Source organism: Amblyomma maculatum, chromosome 2, assembly GCF_055883805.1.
Source record: "Amblyomma maculatum isolate TAMU_Amacu chromosome 2, ASM5588380v1, whole genome shotgun sequence".
Classification (NCBI taxonomy): Eukaryota; Metazoa; Arthropoda; class Arachnida; order Ixodida; family Ixodidae; genus Amblyomma; species Amblyomma maculatum.
In genome coordinates, this window is record NC_139345.1 from 74,187,798 (window position 1) to 74,204,791 (window position 16,994).

General features: G+C 43.8%; 1 protein-coding gene across 5 annotated transcripts in view; it reads right to left on the reverse strand.

Annotated features, from left to right (window-relative positions):
• Positions 1-16,433, reverse strand: part of mtgo (miles to go) — a 73,701-nt gene extending 57,268 nt beyond the window's left edge. The window contains exons 1-3 of one of the 5 annotated variants that reach the window (XM_084594488.1): positions 15,911-16,433; positions 3,745-3,798; positions 561-769 (exon numbers count right to left, since the gene is read on the reverse strand). In XM_084594488.1, coding sequence (XP_084450614.1) covers positions 561-769; positions 3,745-3,798; positions 15,911-16,310 — 663 coding nt within the window. In that variant the 5' untranslated portion in view covers positions 16,311-16,433. Of the gene's footprint in view, positions 1-560; positions 770-3,744; positions 3,799-11,491; positions 11,728-15,910 lie in introns of those variants that run through there. The other 4 variants (XM_084594487.1, XM_084594486.1, XM_084594490.1 and 1 more) reach the window with 4 other exon arrangements.
• Positions 16,434-16,994: the final 561 nt, after the last annotated feature.

Genomic DNA, 16,994 nt, shown 5'->3' on the forward strand with positions numbered 1-16,994 from the left:
TAGGGGCTCCAGAATATTCGACCACCTGTTGTTTTTTTAATATGCAATGACATCGCACAGCGCACAGATGCCTTGTTTTTCACCTTCATTGAAAAGCGGCCACTGTGGCAGGGATTCAATCCTGCATCCTTGGGTTCAGCAGTCAGGCGCTGTAACCACTAAGCCCTAAGCTGGGTCCAACAATGATATGCAAAACGCAGTACTATATCCATTGTTGCAGACTTGCTCAAGAGAAATGGCCACATCAAACGGTTAACAGTGAATGCATCATTGCAGTAGTGAGTTCCCATGAAAGTTTACATTATTCAAACCTTCAGAGCGGTTTAGACCAGCCTAGTTGAAAGTTCTCACATGCCACAAGCCAAGCTAAGCCCCAATTCCAAATGAGACAAGCCAAGTGAATATGCTGTCAATGCATTGCAATTCAGGAGTGAAGCATTAGTTACTAAGCCTCATTTTTAGATTGAAGATATCACTGCTGCGTGATAATCGAACACAACAGACAACGCAACCATTGCAAAACTTTGCATGAGCAAAGGACAGATAACCCAAGTGCGCACCTCCCAATGGCCTTGTGGGCGGGGTTCACCCCTGTCGCCCAGGGCTTCGGGGGTGAGCGACTGCGGCTGCGGCTGTGGCTGCAGTGTGGCCGGCTGCCTGGGGGGACGAAAAGGTGCCTGCTGTTGTTGCTGCTGCCCATTTAGAAGTGCCTCTGGGTTGCCTGGTGGGGCAGCCATCAGGGGCTCAGCTGTGCCTCCTCCACGGGACCCTGCAGACCATGGCAGCTTGCAGTAATGCTCTGTTTAAGCTCCACAAGCAGCAGGTAATCAGCACGAACAGAAGAACTGCTGCTGGCATGGGGAACAATGCTGACAATGCGGAGGGTTCGAAAAGTGGCAGGAAACGCATGCACTGTCCACTTCCCTCAGTCTTTATGCATACACCACATGGAAAGGACTAGAATGCTAAACACTTCAAAAAGCCTCAAAGCTATGTGGTACCAATTTCATCCAAACTTACATAATCTAAAATCAATCAACTGATAACTTGCCAATATCAGTATCAGCTATGATGTTATATTCAGTTTCGTTCAGTCGTGTCCGACTCTTCGTGACCCTATGGACCATGTCACGCCACGCTTTCCGGTCTCTCACTATCTTCCTAACATCGCATAACTTCATCTGCAGTGCCTCGAGGATGCCATCTAACAGGTAAAACCTAATATACACGTTGGTCTGATGCACTGTGCAGCACTGGCTTCATGAACTTGCGACAGATGGATGCTTGCACATGTGATACGGCTCGGTTGGACTACAAATAAAATTGTTAGTGGCATTGGTCCCATGGTTTGTGAGCCTTCTTTATCCTCATCCGTCGCACAGAATATTGTCCGTGAATCTGTGAATCATGTATTAACTAGCCCGAACAAGGGTTCCACAATCGTGTGCAAGCTCTTTGCTCTTTGGAATTTTCAACCTGCAGTTGTAGAACTTCAAATGCTGCTTACTCAATGTCAAAACCTAGAACTAGTTATAACCTTCTGCAGCGAATATGCATAGCGGATTGGCTGATAAACCGAAATAGTCTTCCGATTGCAGCACATAACCTGCAAATGCCGTTTTCACACCACTGGGAGCCTGGCTAACCAAAGTTCTCGAAAAGCTGGAGATAGAATATGGAGCTTAGTCGAAGAGGGAGGCCCAGCAAGCAACCAAAAAAACCACTTCACGAGTGCAGACAAGGATGCAGGGCAGCTCTAAAAAATGGGGAAAAAAAAAAAAAAAAGGTTTGGTTTGTGGGGTTTAACGTCTCAAAGCGACTCAGGCTATGAAGGACGCCATAGTGGAGGACTCCGGAAATTTCGACCACCTGGGGTTCTTTAACGTGCACTGACATCGCACAGCACACGGACACTGCGCCACCCCGGCGGGGCAAAAAAAGGAAACTCGAAGCAATCGCCACAGCAGTGTCGTATTAAAAAGGACAGACAGGAGGGCCTACTATATGCACCCGGCCACTTTGATTTATTAATTTAGGCCTTAAATTTGAATAGTACGGTCTGAAATCTTTAAACTCATTTTTATCAGTTTGCACTTTTGCAAGAGCACAACCATTAGGAAAACTGATTTCCAAGGTCCTTGCCAAAAGCTGCTTTCAAGGTGGTTTCTGGACTAAAATTTTCTTAGGAACAAGACAAGCTACTTTTTGGATTGCCAGTTATTCTTTAAGAAAAAAAATTAGAGGGGTTCAACACTGCTGAACTGAATGTGGAGTGAAAGCTTTGGCTGCAGGCGACCGAGCGTTGCACCGAACACAACCAGTGTTCTGTTGAATGCATCAAAGTTCACCGGCGTTCTATGCAGAACTCACTTTCATGCCTGTTATGAATGTGCCTGCGTGGTATAGGGGTAACGTGAATTCAAATGTCATGGCATGCCGATTCTATTGTCACCCTCCCACATGAAAGGAGAGGCCCGAGTTGGCACTCTGTCAGGCACCCATCGAAACTGACGCTGAAGGCTCAAGCTGGCTGGCGTAGTGAAGCTTCCACTTCAATAATAAAAAAAAAAAATTACAACAGAAAAAATGAAGTTCATTTTTTAGCTGCTCACATATTTATGAAAATATCCTAAAGAGTCCACAAGTGGCCGTATCCTGCACAATGAGCTACCTAGAAGTCACCTAAAGTCTATTTTCATGGTTTTTGAAATAATAGTTTTCCTATGCTGATGCACTTAATTACTTACTATGACAGCTACAACCTTTTTTCTCTTTGTGTTAAGGTGATGAAATTTAGAATATATTCTAATGAGAGGAAGATAAGCCATCACTGAAAACTATCGAAATTGGTGCAACAGTTCAAAAGTTGACCCTTTAGCCCCACAGGCCAGGTCAGACTGTGGGAACACAAGTGACATGGACAAAACATGCTGGCTAACAATGCGGAAACATGTTTCCCAACAACTTGTCACACTGCACAAAAAGCTGAGAAACATGAATTGCCAGGGTGCTATCTCAGTATGAGACTTTCGCAATGAAAACAATGCAAACAGCATTCGTTAAGTGTTTGGTTTGTTCACTGCCCGAGTGAAACTTCCAGCGTTAACACATCAACAAAGCATGCACTTAAGAGTGAGTGAGCACTTGTTAATGCTTTCCGTGCTTGCAAGCAGTACTTGAAAAAGTTTTCTTTCATAGCTTTGTTATATGCCACGGTATGGCGCCTTGCAAGCAGTCTGGCAAGGTGCCGTTAATGGGCACCAGCTGTGGTGGGGCCGCCATGGTTTCCCCTCACTTCTATGCGCAGGAATCTCTGATGCATGCATGCAAGTGGCTACACTGGAGAGGCAGCAGAAGAGCTTTGTCGAAGTTTTGTTTGCACAGAAGTTTGCATTCTGTGCAGCCGGGCGACAGACACGTTTACGGACCATTTATGTTGAAGTGGGCTGCCACTGTTGCCAACATTACGCAAACATGCTGTTGCCAGACAGAGTTGACCACCAACTGTCTCTGCATTGTGAATTGGGTATAAACAAGAGGAAATTACTGGATGAACATGGGACAGTTGCATCCAGCAAAGGGTTATGCAATTGAGAAAAACTTTGAAGATACTGCTGAAGACTGCAAAAGAGCCAGAGAGCCATACAAAGCTTTCTTAGGTGGCACGACAGAACTAGAATTTATAAAATGTTACAGTTAGGGTGACCTCAAGAAAACAGTTTCAGCTCCAACAACTCCACTTACCAGTGCTTGCTATGGCAGGCATCGAGTCACTCTCTGTGTCACAGGCCTGCCAACCTGAAAAGATTGACATGGTTCAATTCAAATAGACAAAAATGAAAGGCAAGTTCAGAGACTTCTATCTGTTACAAAGGGCATCATTAAAGGTTTCAGTGCATGGCAGTCAGTCATAAGTTCTTTACAAACTGCAAGCTTCTGATTAGCAATAACATATGCTCTGAAAGAATGCACCTTCAAATGCATACATCTTAAGGTACCTTCCTTCTGCATCAGCTGTATGCTAGAATGTCTGGAAAACCAGGCCTTCGCTTTAATAAAAATATGATCTTAAGCATTTTAGGTTACATTGTCTCAAAATCGGCATGGGCTATGAGGGACATCATAGTGCCAGTCTTTGGATTACTTTCGAGCACCTGGAGTTCCAAGTGCATTGACACCACACCATACATGGGTGCAGTGTGTTTTGCCCACATTATAAAGCAATCACTGTGGGTATAAATATCGACAATTTCCAGTATGCAGGGTTCGGACACCCCATCCAACCTGTTAGGACTCAAGTAATAAACCACCCAGAGGACATCTCGGAACGTTCACAGCACCTATACACAGCTGCAATGGTAAAAGGAAGCTGTCACAATGCACTGTCATCTAAAGCACTTCTCAGGGAAAGATCAGGACTGCAGTCAAGACAACTGTCATAAGCTAGCTTTATCATGCTACCATATTGTCAGAACCCAACGTCAGACCTGAAATCGGAACATTCTAAGCCATGGTGTTGCCTGCTGGTGCTCCCTTCACATTTTCTGCCCGTCAGATACAACTTAAGCGACACAAGCACCGAGTGAGCTGGATACCACCACAAAAATTTACTTGCCCTTTTTCAGAAAATTTAACTTACAGATCATTGCACGGATGCAGCTCACCACTACAAAGCTGACAAAGCGCAGTTTGCATGTTCACCAGGTAGCATCAACTGTGTATAATTATTGCCACTTAGATGTACGAGTGAAACCAGAAAAACTATGCACAACGAAAAAAACTCCGAACACCAACCCATAATCCCAAATAGCAATTTTCCACTTTAAAGTCGTTACCAGACTACAGGAAAACAAGACCTGACAGCTGCGTGCAATAATGCAGCAGTCTGCGTTTAGCCCAAAGCTGCGACATTCACTGTGAGCACCGTCACTTTTGGTACAAATACCAACAAGCCACAAACCTGCCATTCACCTACCTGCATGCCGACAGGAAAGAAATACGACGGGCACAACTGCCCACAGAAATATTGCACGCAGGCTGTGCCACGGGAATGCACGTGGCCTTGCAAGCCGATGCCTGCCACTTTCTCTTCAGGAAGCGATAAGACAAACTGCTGCTAAGATCTTGCAACAGGCTCAATGTCAGCCCTAGGAGCCAGGCAGTACATTTCGTTCAAGAAGGGAAGTCTCGCAGATAAAATGAAACAGGGGAACATTGATAAAACTGACTGCATTAACCAGGCCCAGAAAGATGGCAACTAGCAGCTGCATCTTACTACGGCAGCCTTTAGGGAACATGTTCACCCAACAAAGTCCAAGCTATGCAAGCAGCAATGCACGCCGCATGTTTATTTTACCAGATACTGTTGCAGACTGATCGACTGGACGACAAGCTGCCACAGACACAACTTATCAGCTTAAACCAAAATAGTATGGCGAATAATATTTTCAGTATTTTTGTTTTAAGTGAAGATAGGTTTTAAAGTAAGAGTTACAATCAGCCGAAAGAGAAAATACCAAAGTATATGTCGTGTGAAGGGCTGTGCTACTCCCGAGAGTGATGGTTTCTGTCTGCTGCAGTTGTAGTTCCATTGCTACAGTCAGGGCTCAGACTACATGCCACCCTGTTTTCCACTCAACCTAGAAAATTGCTGCCAAAATAAACTTGGGTGCGTATGACTGCTCCATCATTCAATTTCCACCGATTTTTTTAAAGCTACTGTTGAACACAAAAATTGGTGCTGCATTGTCATTGTCCAACGTCCTCCAATGAAACTCCTGATTGGTTGACGAAGTTATGATGTCAAAGCCGTATGACCTCGTGCGGGAATTAGAAACACCCCACAATGCTCACATGTAACACTGTGTCACATGTAGAACTTCGCTTAAGGAAAACAAATTTTAAGATTCAGGTGGGATTCGAACACGCGACATTTGTTTTGGGAGTCAGGCGCTACTGACTAGGCCACGCAACGCACGCTTATAAGAGTTCAGAAAAGGTGGGGGTTGATGAGCATATTTTGTGTCTTTCACCTAAAGTGGTATGTTCCAACTGTATGCTAAAGAATAAGTGCATATAAAGAGGACAACAAGCTTCTATTGTGTCATATCCCTATTGTGTCATATCCCTAAGGTGGATCTCAAGTATAGTCTAACGTCCGACGGAACACAGTTCAGTTATGGTGAAGCATTATTACCGCGTGAAGATTGGGTCTCATTTGGTCACTGGGTGAAGATAAGTCAACATATGTTAATCTACTGCTAGAGCCAACAAAAGGGTTAAAATACATTAAAGTAACATCTGACTGCACAAAAGTAACACAAGGAAAAAGAAGTCTGTCGTATTTTCTATAAATAACCGACAAGTCCAACCCATAGTTCTAGTATGTTCTAGGCAATAACCAACCTGGAATTGCAAACCCTAACATTTGTTAGATAGTACATGGTTATTCGTGACTTCACAGTGCATACAAAGCATAGCTTTATTACCTGGTAAAAAAAGCTGCACTCTCAACAGCACGCACAACCCTCGAGTGCAGGATATACAAACACCAGAAAAAATATCCATCTTTATTGGATTCTCAATGAAAGTCAATCTTCAGAGAGAAAAATCTAGAGTTTCTTGTCAGCTGAGGCCCAGACAACCATGTTCAAAACAAAATTTCGACAGTTCTTGCTTGTACAGCCGTTCCCAAAGAAGAATTTAGCCACTCTCCTGCTTCTGACTATGCTTGAGGCTATGTGGCAAGATCCGTTTTGGCGGTTCAGTCTCTGAACACCCCGTATAAGCATACCCCAATACATGCAAGAATTCGTCTGACTGCAAAACTATGGCACCTAGAGTGCCAAATATGTCTCAGTTCTAAAACTAACATTCAATGGAAAATTACTATAGCAGTATACAACCTCAAGGAAGAAGACTAGAATTTTTCAAACATTTTAAATATATGGTCACCACCTCCCTTAAGCTACTGGCTCTTCACCACAACCTATTTCTGTTACAAAGTGTAATTTAAAATGGCAAAAGAAAAAAAAAGCAATCCGAACCTCAATCGGGGGCCAAGGATAATGCTTCTCACAACGCAGATAAGATATAATGCCTCAAGTGTTACTATAAAAACACTCATACGCCTTTTTAATGGCTGTAGCGGTGGTCTCTTCATAAAATTTCTGAGGTGAGCTAATACAAGACTCAAAACTTAATGATGTGGATAATAATAAGCCAGGAATGCTTGTTACGTCAAAAATGCACCGCTGCCTATACCAATCACTGATGTAAGCTTTCAGATGTTTGACAATATTATACCAGCCAGAAGCATCAAACTTTTCAAATTTATAATTTAACCTGGCTGTCATGTTATTGTTTAGGTGACAACGAAGGTTTTAATTTAAGACAATTTACAATTTTTCCATGGAGGAAACTGTGAGGTGAGCCCGAATGTGGTGGAGCTTTACAGATGACCCAACCCTATATTGTATGAGAAAAATTTTGATACAGACACCTTCGTTAACGCAAGCCGATGAGTGCATAGGTTCCTGTGATGACTAAAAAAAATCTGTCCTTTGTTATATTCACTATCATTGTTATGCTTCTGTAGACCATTTAAGCTTAACAATGTTGACTTTTTCATACGAATGTCCACATTTGCTTCACATTTACAAAGAATACAATTATTTTAAAGTCAAAATAAAGTTCCAAAAGAGACTTGCCATATTGGGGTTAAGCACAAATAATCTGAAAGCAAGTTCAACAGAATGAAAGATGTCTAAATAAATACTTTTGTATATATAACCCACAGCTATCCCAATTAAATGGTAGTTCTTTTCATAACAAGGTGAAAGCTGCACAAATCAAGACTGCGCCATTAATGCTATGAAAAGCAAATATTCGTCAGCCTGACTTGTCAAGCCTGACTTGTCAACTTAACATAACCCACATGTAATACAAATACCACAAACTGCTCTCTTACTAGCGATAAGTGTAAAAATGAATGCAACCACAAATGCAGGAATCTTTGCTTAGAAAACAACTTATGCTGCTGAACACTTGCGCCTTGCCACACTCTTTTACGCTATACCATACAATTCACAGATGCATGCTGTCACATCGAGTTTAAGTCTCTTATTTGCTAGAATAATTTCTCAAAATAACATTGAAGTGAAAGCAACATCAATCAAAAACAGCTACAATGTTAGAAAATGGCAGGTGCATCGTTAACAAAAAAGCATGATGCATTTAATTCAAATCATATGTAACAATAAGCAATCAATCAAATGCACAGCACCATGCCATTATATCTTTGAAGTGCTCAAATAGAAAAGAATGATGACATTTTATTCAGATACCCCCAAGTGAAAAGCAGCCATATGTTACACAAACTAAGTTCATGCAATAAGAGTGCTCACTCTAATCAAAAGTTTACAAAAGGAATCTGAAATATACTGTGCCACTAAATCACAATAAAGGTACAAATCAGAAAGAGAAACTATGGCAGGCCAAAGGGAAAATAAGACTACATTTTCTCCATTCTGCTGCTGTAAACATCTAGGGGAATGCAAAAACAAACAAACAAAAAAAAAAAAGAATGAATACTCCCCCAAGCTCACAATCAAAACAGAATAAAACAACTTTGAAGTTGTCATGTCCGAACATTAAACACTGAAGCATCACTGACTGCATTGAAAAAAATATACGCACAAAACAAAATTGGGCCGCGATTTAATTCAATATTTATAATGTAGGGCAGTCCCAGTTCTGAAAGAACTACAATTCAATGCTGGTACCCATTATCTCCACTGCAATACAAAGGACAGCCTGTTAATCGAAATTTCAGCTTTACCAGGTCCATTCTGACAAGGCTAGCACAGACAAGAAAGTATGGTTTCAGATGTAGAACTCTAACATATCACTTGTAGTCAATGCCCTGTATTTAACAGTTTCAAGCTAACACACACTTAAATGGCGCCGTCACAAGGGCCCTTATCCCTCATGCCTCTTACCTCTTCTAGACAAGGCAAAATTTTTGGGGTAGTTAAGCAACTTTCTTGCTTGTCAGTTTCATTTGGTTGGTAAAAGCCAGATGCCTTATTTTCTTATAAACACAAGCTGTTTGCACAAAAAAAGACAGTGACCACGAAAGCACGAGTCACTTGCAATTCACATTTTGCAACTTGTAATCCTTGCCTTCTTAAAGTCATTCTTGCTGCCACTTTGCAATGGAAGCTATATTTATGGGCATCAACAGTAGAGACTATTTCAACAGCAACAACTATTTCAACAGCAGCAGTAAATTTCTGCATATCCATTTTATCTTTTTTTATTAGTGCTTTACAAGCACACATTGTGTTCCAATACCATGTGAAGCCCATTTTTTCAAAGCAATGCGGCAGATAAGGGCACATATGCAGCTGTACGAGGTGCTTCCACTTTCTCCATTAAGATACCACCTAACAACTTTATCAAGGTGGACTATCGCATACAAGAGTGCTAAGAAGTTCATTATCCCCAAGAGCAGTAAAGGACAAATGTATCAAACCTAGCAGCTTTGTAGCATTTTGAGTGCACAAGCATGAATAGTATGCAGGTTGCAACTCCTACGAAGATAAATGGCAACGCCAACAGGAGAAATGGAGGTGGTAAGAAGTAGTTATTTGCCAGCTTTTTAAGCTTTGCCATTTTCATCCATAAGAAAAGTGCCACTGACTGACAGAAGACAGTTGCCTTCATGTATAAACAAACTCATCTCTATTCCAGGCCTCTATACCTGCCCTTATTTATGTTAACATGAAAGTGTTTTCTAAAGTGCTCGCCTGTCAGCAATGCATTTAGATAGGAACTTGTAATAGAACAGAATTCTCACCTCTAACTCTGTTTAAGCCAAACTTGCTGAGCTCCTTACACAAAACTTTCAGTACAAATAATTTATCGTATTAGTTTCGATGATGACATGCTTGGAAAAAAAGAACATGTTTTGTTTTGAATCACACCAATGCATATGATTTTTGAAGTCTCAAATGCAAAACAGATGCATATGACAATGCAAGTCAATTGTTCAGAATTTTTACTAGAAGAAAGATTTCATAACTTATTTTCTGTGTTCTCATTGCAAATGCACTGAAGTCACCCTCTGAAAGACGCTCAGGGAAGACATTTGCTTGACAGATGAATGGCAGAGAACACACTGCAGGTGCCATGACCCTTGGCAGCAAGAATTTTATAACCAATATACACATTGGGTTCTACAGACCACAATGCAGAAATCTGTACAGCTGTAAGATGTGCTCACTAAACTGACATTTGGTGTGGTTCCTTTACTTCTGGAATGCCATTTAAAGGGTCAATGCATAAGCAGCTTTGGGCTAGAATTTATTGCCAACTGTAAAAGAAAAAAAAAGAAAAAATCTATCAAGTGAAGTTCTACTCTGGGTATCACTTGAAACATGAAAAGCATGCATATCACATAACTACGTTAGTAATAAAAATGTCAAATACATAGTGACAGCTCTGTGTGCAATGACTGGGTAAGTAGACTAGTGCCCTGACACCGCATTTTTGGTACTGCTTCGAACTTGTCGCTACTCCATTAGCACAACAGCAGTACTAGTAAGATCGTAAGATGACACGACCATCCGCTCTAGCAAAAAGAGAAAAGTAGAAGAGGGACGATGAAAGTTGGCGGTTCTCACTGTTTAAAATCTGGGACCTGCACCACCGCATTCCTGACAAGTGATAGGGGGCGTAGAGCAGAAATGCTAAAAATCGCGCCTTCCGAGGGACGCTCCAGAGGCGCGAGCAACAGGAGCCAGGCAATTTATCGGCGGCCACGGGAACACGAGACCAAAAGGAAGCCCGTTTCGCTGTAAGAAAACCGCGACAGCGAGGCACACGGCCAAAGAACGCGAAATGGGCGGCCGCGAATCGTCGCGTCCAAGTGACCATACCGTCGCGCGCCGAGGATTATTGCACGGCTGCGCTTGTTTTTCGCAGCGTTCGGCGGCGTCACGTTCAGGCAGCGTTCCAAGAAGAGCGAACGTGAACGGGCGATACGTGGTTGCGCGCAGACATGCCACGCTTATGCGCCGACGGTGGCACCCCGTGGCCCACAAGATGCGATCACAGAAAAGTGAAAAAGTGGGAGTGACGACCGATCACACACCCTAAGCTGGATCCCCGACGGTGGGGACCGTGCGGGATGGTCATCAGATGCCACGGGGCACGCGGACAGCGAACGAATTCGAATGTCAAGCGGTTCGCGGCCAGAAATGTCAAACACGTCAGCGAAACGCCGCACAGTCGCTGCCCAAGAGCTGCAAGTGTCAAGGGGGTCTCGTCGTGGCCTGAAAACAGCTGACGCCGTCCCCAGCGATTAGTTTCGATACAGCATGCTGTCACACACAATGATCAGGTCAAGCTGTGAATACCAATTTGGCAGAGACAACTTAGTGCCGATATCTAATCGGAAACAGTGGATAAAACAGAAAGAAAACGTTACCTCATACTTGTAGGCAACATTCATCGCCGAGAGGCATATTGACACTCCGTCTGGAACTTTGTCGACATCTGGCAGCGGTGAAAACACGCCAGACAAAAATCGGAAGCGATTCTATGCCGGAACAATCGGCTCGGAAGCAAATTCCAAAGCCCCCAACAGAAATGTGGGCTGAAATATCACGGCGCGACCGCAGTAGCACTTTGACGTGTACGCTGCCTGGATACGAAACTAACTCGTGACGTCAACGTTCTTTCTATTTTTCTTTCTCTGCGTTTTGGCATTCCGCTATTGGTAAATTTCGTTTCTCTTCTGCATTTTCTTCGTGGCAAGCACTTCGTTTTCTAATCCACGCAAAAATTTAGCATTTTTCTTTGGCGAGAAAGTGGAAAAAACACTCACTGCAGTGTGCATGTGTGTAAAAAAAAAAGTAAGAAAGAACCAAAGAGCCTAGTGAAGGCAAACCACGACCACGGCATCCCTGCCCTGACATCACTGCGGGGTCAGAGAACTGAAAACCGGAACCGACGTGGCGCGCATGAGGGCGGTCCGAGGATGGCAGCTGAGACGCTGAGATGTCACAAAACATTCCCAAGCACCTGCTTTGTGGGGCACTCGGATTTCAAGTCACCTGTATGTGCGCCGCTCCAGTAGGGGATGCGTCGCGTACAAATGACTGCTATATATCGTTCAGCGGGACGCGGACTTTCGGCGTTGAACGTTGCGGCGGCTTTGCTTTCTGTGCTCGTAATTGAATTGTGGTTTGACGCATGGAGGTCCAGTTCAAGGTTCTGAAATACGCTTGAGTAATGTTTTTCACTGCGCTCAAATATTTACCGATTGTCAGCATCAGTAATAAATCATTGTGTCTATAAAGAAACATCGCTGACCTGCACAATTACGTTCTCGCATTGTGGTATCTGTGTACAAAGAACTTTATACCAAAGGATGAAGCCATGTTCTAAACAAGACTGTTCGCGGTGCAGCGCGGTAGGAAGTCTCCACACGTTTCACACATACTATACGGCTCCTTTTGCATTCCGCATTTTGGCGCGTATTTTGAATCGCTGTATTCATACGTGCAACGAGTACTAACATAGCCTCCTTTATACTCTGTACTAACCAGGCTACTATATATATATATATATATATATATATATATATATATATATATATATATATATATATATATATATATATATATATATATATATATATATATATATATATATATATATATATATATATATATATATATATATATATATATATATATATAACGTTTCCTACCTTAGCCAAGTGTTTTAACAGCTATTAAGCCGCCTAGCGAATAGCAGCACGAGAGCCATGATATTGTAATGCTTAGTCTAGTAACGTTGGGTGAAATGGTGTGATAGTATCTTATGCAAGAGTCGCACTTATCCGTTGCCACGTGGCTTGAATTTGCAAAATAATGTAAAACGGTTTTTATTGGTGCTTTCAGACATCCGAGCAAGAAAAATTCCATTTTCTTTCTTTCTTTCTTTCTTTGAACTTTCACTCTGTTCGAATAAGCCCCATTCACTATCAGGTTTAGCAGGCGGCAGTTGTGGCAACCCTGTATAATTGTTGAGATGGTATAACGTTGGGTTATGGTTGGGTGGTTCCAAACTAAAAGCACACAAAACATGCCTCCGACGCGTTTCGGCGCCGGTTTACCGGCGTCCTCTCTGCTGCGCGCTGTTCATTTGTCGGACACTTGAGACGCTGTTTGCAATACCGTCCAACCAGAGCTCGGATTTCAGACACCGTGTCATGATTCGCTGTGGGCCCTCTCTTCTCCCCTCTCCGATGTTGCGTTGCGCGTGCCATGGTTGCCAGGAAAGCTACAATGACGTCGCGTGAATAAGCCACGGTGGGCCTTTTCGTAGTACATGCATTTTACAGGGAGTCGGTAAGGGCGCGGTGCACGGCGAAATCATGGCCCCACCATCGTCTGCGCCGTGACGCCGCACCCGTTCGACACACACACGCGTGCGCGCATAATTTGTATCGAAATTATTACGCAACCTTCCTATTTCATCTGCCCCTTGAGCATCAAACCAACGGCACATGTTTCTGCAATTGTATGCCAGTAATTCTAAGAGTTTCCGCCAAGAAGCGAGACAGACACTGCTCCCCCCCCCCCCCCCCCATTCCCCAAACCAAACGAAGTAAAAAATAAAAAAAAATCGGCGAATAAAAAGGCGAGGTTCAATGCATCGATCAGATCCAATTCCACAGGTGAAATCGGTTAGATAAATCTAGGTGTCACATTTACGACTCTGGCTAGTACTGGCAGCCTCTCATTGGGAGTATTGTTTCAGAAGGTGAATATGCTCTTGACCACCTGACACGAATACGTAATAAAAGTTTGGCATGCGTCGAGACATATGCTCCTGTTACTTTATACAATAAGGCATATGTGCGGCCCATACTGGAATTTGCACATGCTCTATTTTCTGGTTGTCCAAAATACACGCTTCTACGCTTATCCCTATTAGAAAAGTGTGCCCTACGTCCTTGCATAGGACTCCCTAAATCAGTTTCTAACACAGTTCTTTACCTGGAAGTTCGTAAGCTGGACTCACGCCCGCAGCTTCTTATGTATGAACATATTCTTGCGGACATTTGAGGCGCGGCTACACCCATTTTCGTGTCACATTCAACCCTCTTTTTCCCTAATCGCGATCGTTGACCTCAGTTCTTTGCAACGGGTACGCCACGCAAAGGCTGATGTGAATCTCGCTCTTGATAATAGTTTCCCATATAATGAGAGGCACGTATACCCGCTAATATATACTATATGACTCCGGAGCAGCGATAAGACGGCGACCGAGACTAATCTATTAATCTCAAAGATTGCCCTTCTGTTCTATTATCCCTCGAATCTTCGGGGAATGATCGATCAGGCTCTTTGTTCCTCACAGTGTCAAAGAAGTGAGCTTCAACTGGGTCCCAGGTCATTGTTGTATTTCATCAAACTAGATGGCTGGCTTTATGGCCAAGTCGACCGTCGGTGCACCGGCTACAAATTGCGTTCCTAACTATATCCACTCGGTAATGTTCAGTTTTCAGCGCTGCCAGTATATCTCTAGAAAATGCTGTTATCACTTTCTGCGTCCTTATCAGCATTTAATGTACCACAGGAATGTACACACACGCAAGTAGATTTTGGCAGTGTAAATTGCCGATGACACTTTACAATGTTTAAATTTATATATGCATAGTATATGTAGATGTGGCTTCATTCCGACAAATCGTTGCGAATCGTGCGTATAAACTGAATCATCAGAGTATACTTTTCCTCTTGTCGGCGGTTCGCACTTCAGAGGAGGCCGTATCTGGAAATAATCTCCATCGCAATATTGGGGCTTACTCTGTCAGCTCCCGTTCTCTCATTCGGTTCGAGCACCAGGGGTTTTGTTATTTATGTTGAAAGCTGTATTTACCTTGCTTCACGTCTTTTTTACTACAACCGGCAGATTCCTTAGCCTACTGTACTCAAACTTGTTCCAAATTTTCAATTTTCTGTTTGATTATCTTTTAAATTTAATACCCTTTTCATTCATTAATCTATATTACATACACCCAAACCCTGCCATAATTTCATTCCTTCTTTCTGGTATTCATCCAGACAAATCTCCCCCTCGTGTGTATATGTGCACTGTCAGCTGAGGCAAACAGCGCCGACGCCAGCCTTCATAGATGAGCCAGCACGCGAGATCATACGCGAGCATCCATACCCCAAACCCAGCACTTATTATTGACTGATTTATGCATCTCACAGCACCTAAACTGTCCCCGGAATAAACATCACCGCAAGGATAAAGGCCTGTTTTATTTTGAAAGTTCCGTCGCTAACAGCGGCTGCGTTCACAGCGTAATGTCAGTTGGAAACGCTAAGTACATCGCTGTGATGGTGCAAAACTGTTTGTCGACCAAATACCTTAGGATACCCGAAGCCAGCCAAAAGCTATCCTAAAAGAATCGAGCATCACATATTTCATGAGGCTGCCCAGCAGTACAACATTCCAGAGCCCCGCACCCAGTACAGGATATGGAACCAAGCTGACGTCCTGACACATGCTAGGGAGCTTGCGCAGCGAGTGGGCTTACGAGACGGCCGAGCGAGCGATCGTGACCTTGCAGTTCGATAAACCATGCGACGTCACGTTTAGTCCATGGCAAGAATCTCCGGCGAAGCGCGCATATAATTATGAGCAATGTGAATCACTGGCCAAGTTCGTATGGCATATCCTGTTAAGCATGATTGTGTTAATCAAGACAGACAAAACGAGAAGTTGACGAGAATTTGAGCGCTGTGTACAGTCGAATTGTCGTCTTGCATTTGTTTTTTCCGAGCAGCCTATTTTGTAAGGAAGCAGTCAAGGGCGAGCTCACCTGCATCCTCTTTCACGCAGCCGACAACACACGACGAAAAGGTAGAAGAAGTGTCCCCGGAGGAAGACGAGCAGGGGCTCTCTGCGGCAGGATGCTGCGACGCCGGGCTCTGCGCCGCTGCGGCCGTGAAGGCCTCCTGTCCGCCCTCCAGGGAGACGGTTCCAGTTGCCCCAGCAGCCACGAACTCGCCCTGCTCGAACTGGTCCGCTGGCATCCCGGTGCTTTCTCCAGGCCCGGTGAGCCCCGTCTCGTGCTGGTCGTAGCTGTGCGCTGGCTCAGTCGCTGTCAGGACGACCCGCCTTTGGTCGAAGCAGCCCTCGAAGCTCTCGGCTCCCTGCTGCTGCGCCACCGTACTGCTCTGCGCGACTGTTGCTTCGAGCTGCTCATGAGCGTCTTCCATCTGCTCGCTTCACCTGCCGCCTCGGTGCGCCACAAGGCGCTCGGCCTGGCCCTGGTGAGTGCATCACGGGCAGCAGCGCCCACGTGCGCGCGCTGCGTCATCGGGACACTTCTTACGCTGTCACCAACCATGGCTCAACGATGCTGTCTCCTGAAAATTTTTTTTAATCGCGACTTGCTAGCACGATAGATAACCACAGTTTTGTGCATAAAAAAAAATCAATTTCGGCTTTCTGGCGGCATAGAGCGTGCTGAACATGAAACATATTTGGTCAGGAGGTTGCGATAGCAGAATAAAGTACTTGTTTCCCCTGGCAGCAGTTTTTCACTGTGACGTTCTTAGCGGCACACTTAACGACATGTCCTGAATCCAACAATTCTCAGCAAGCAAGCAAAACAACAGCAGTGCAATGCAGGCTCTACGAAACTGATTAAATTTTAATCTAATTTTGCTGCTTATGATTTGTTTATTTCTTCAGTTTGGATAACCAAATATACCAACCTTCTTAGAACGTTTACTTTTTTTTCACCCACGACACTGGTTGCAGTGGCTAACTTGTAAAGTTTTTAGAAATTGCGCTTGCGCAGCCGAAGATACTTAATCTAGTTGCATGTGTGCCATGGCATCTTTTACTCGGCCAATTTACAAAAGCACAGGAGTCGCCGCTCCACGGACGTCAACATT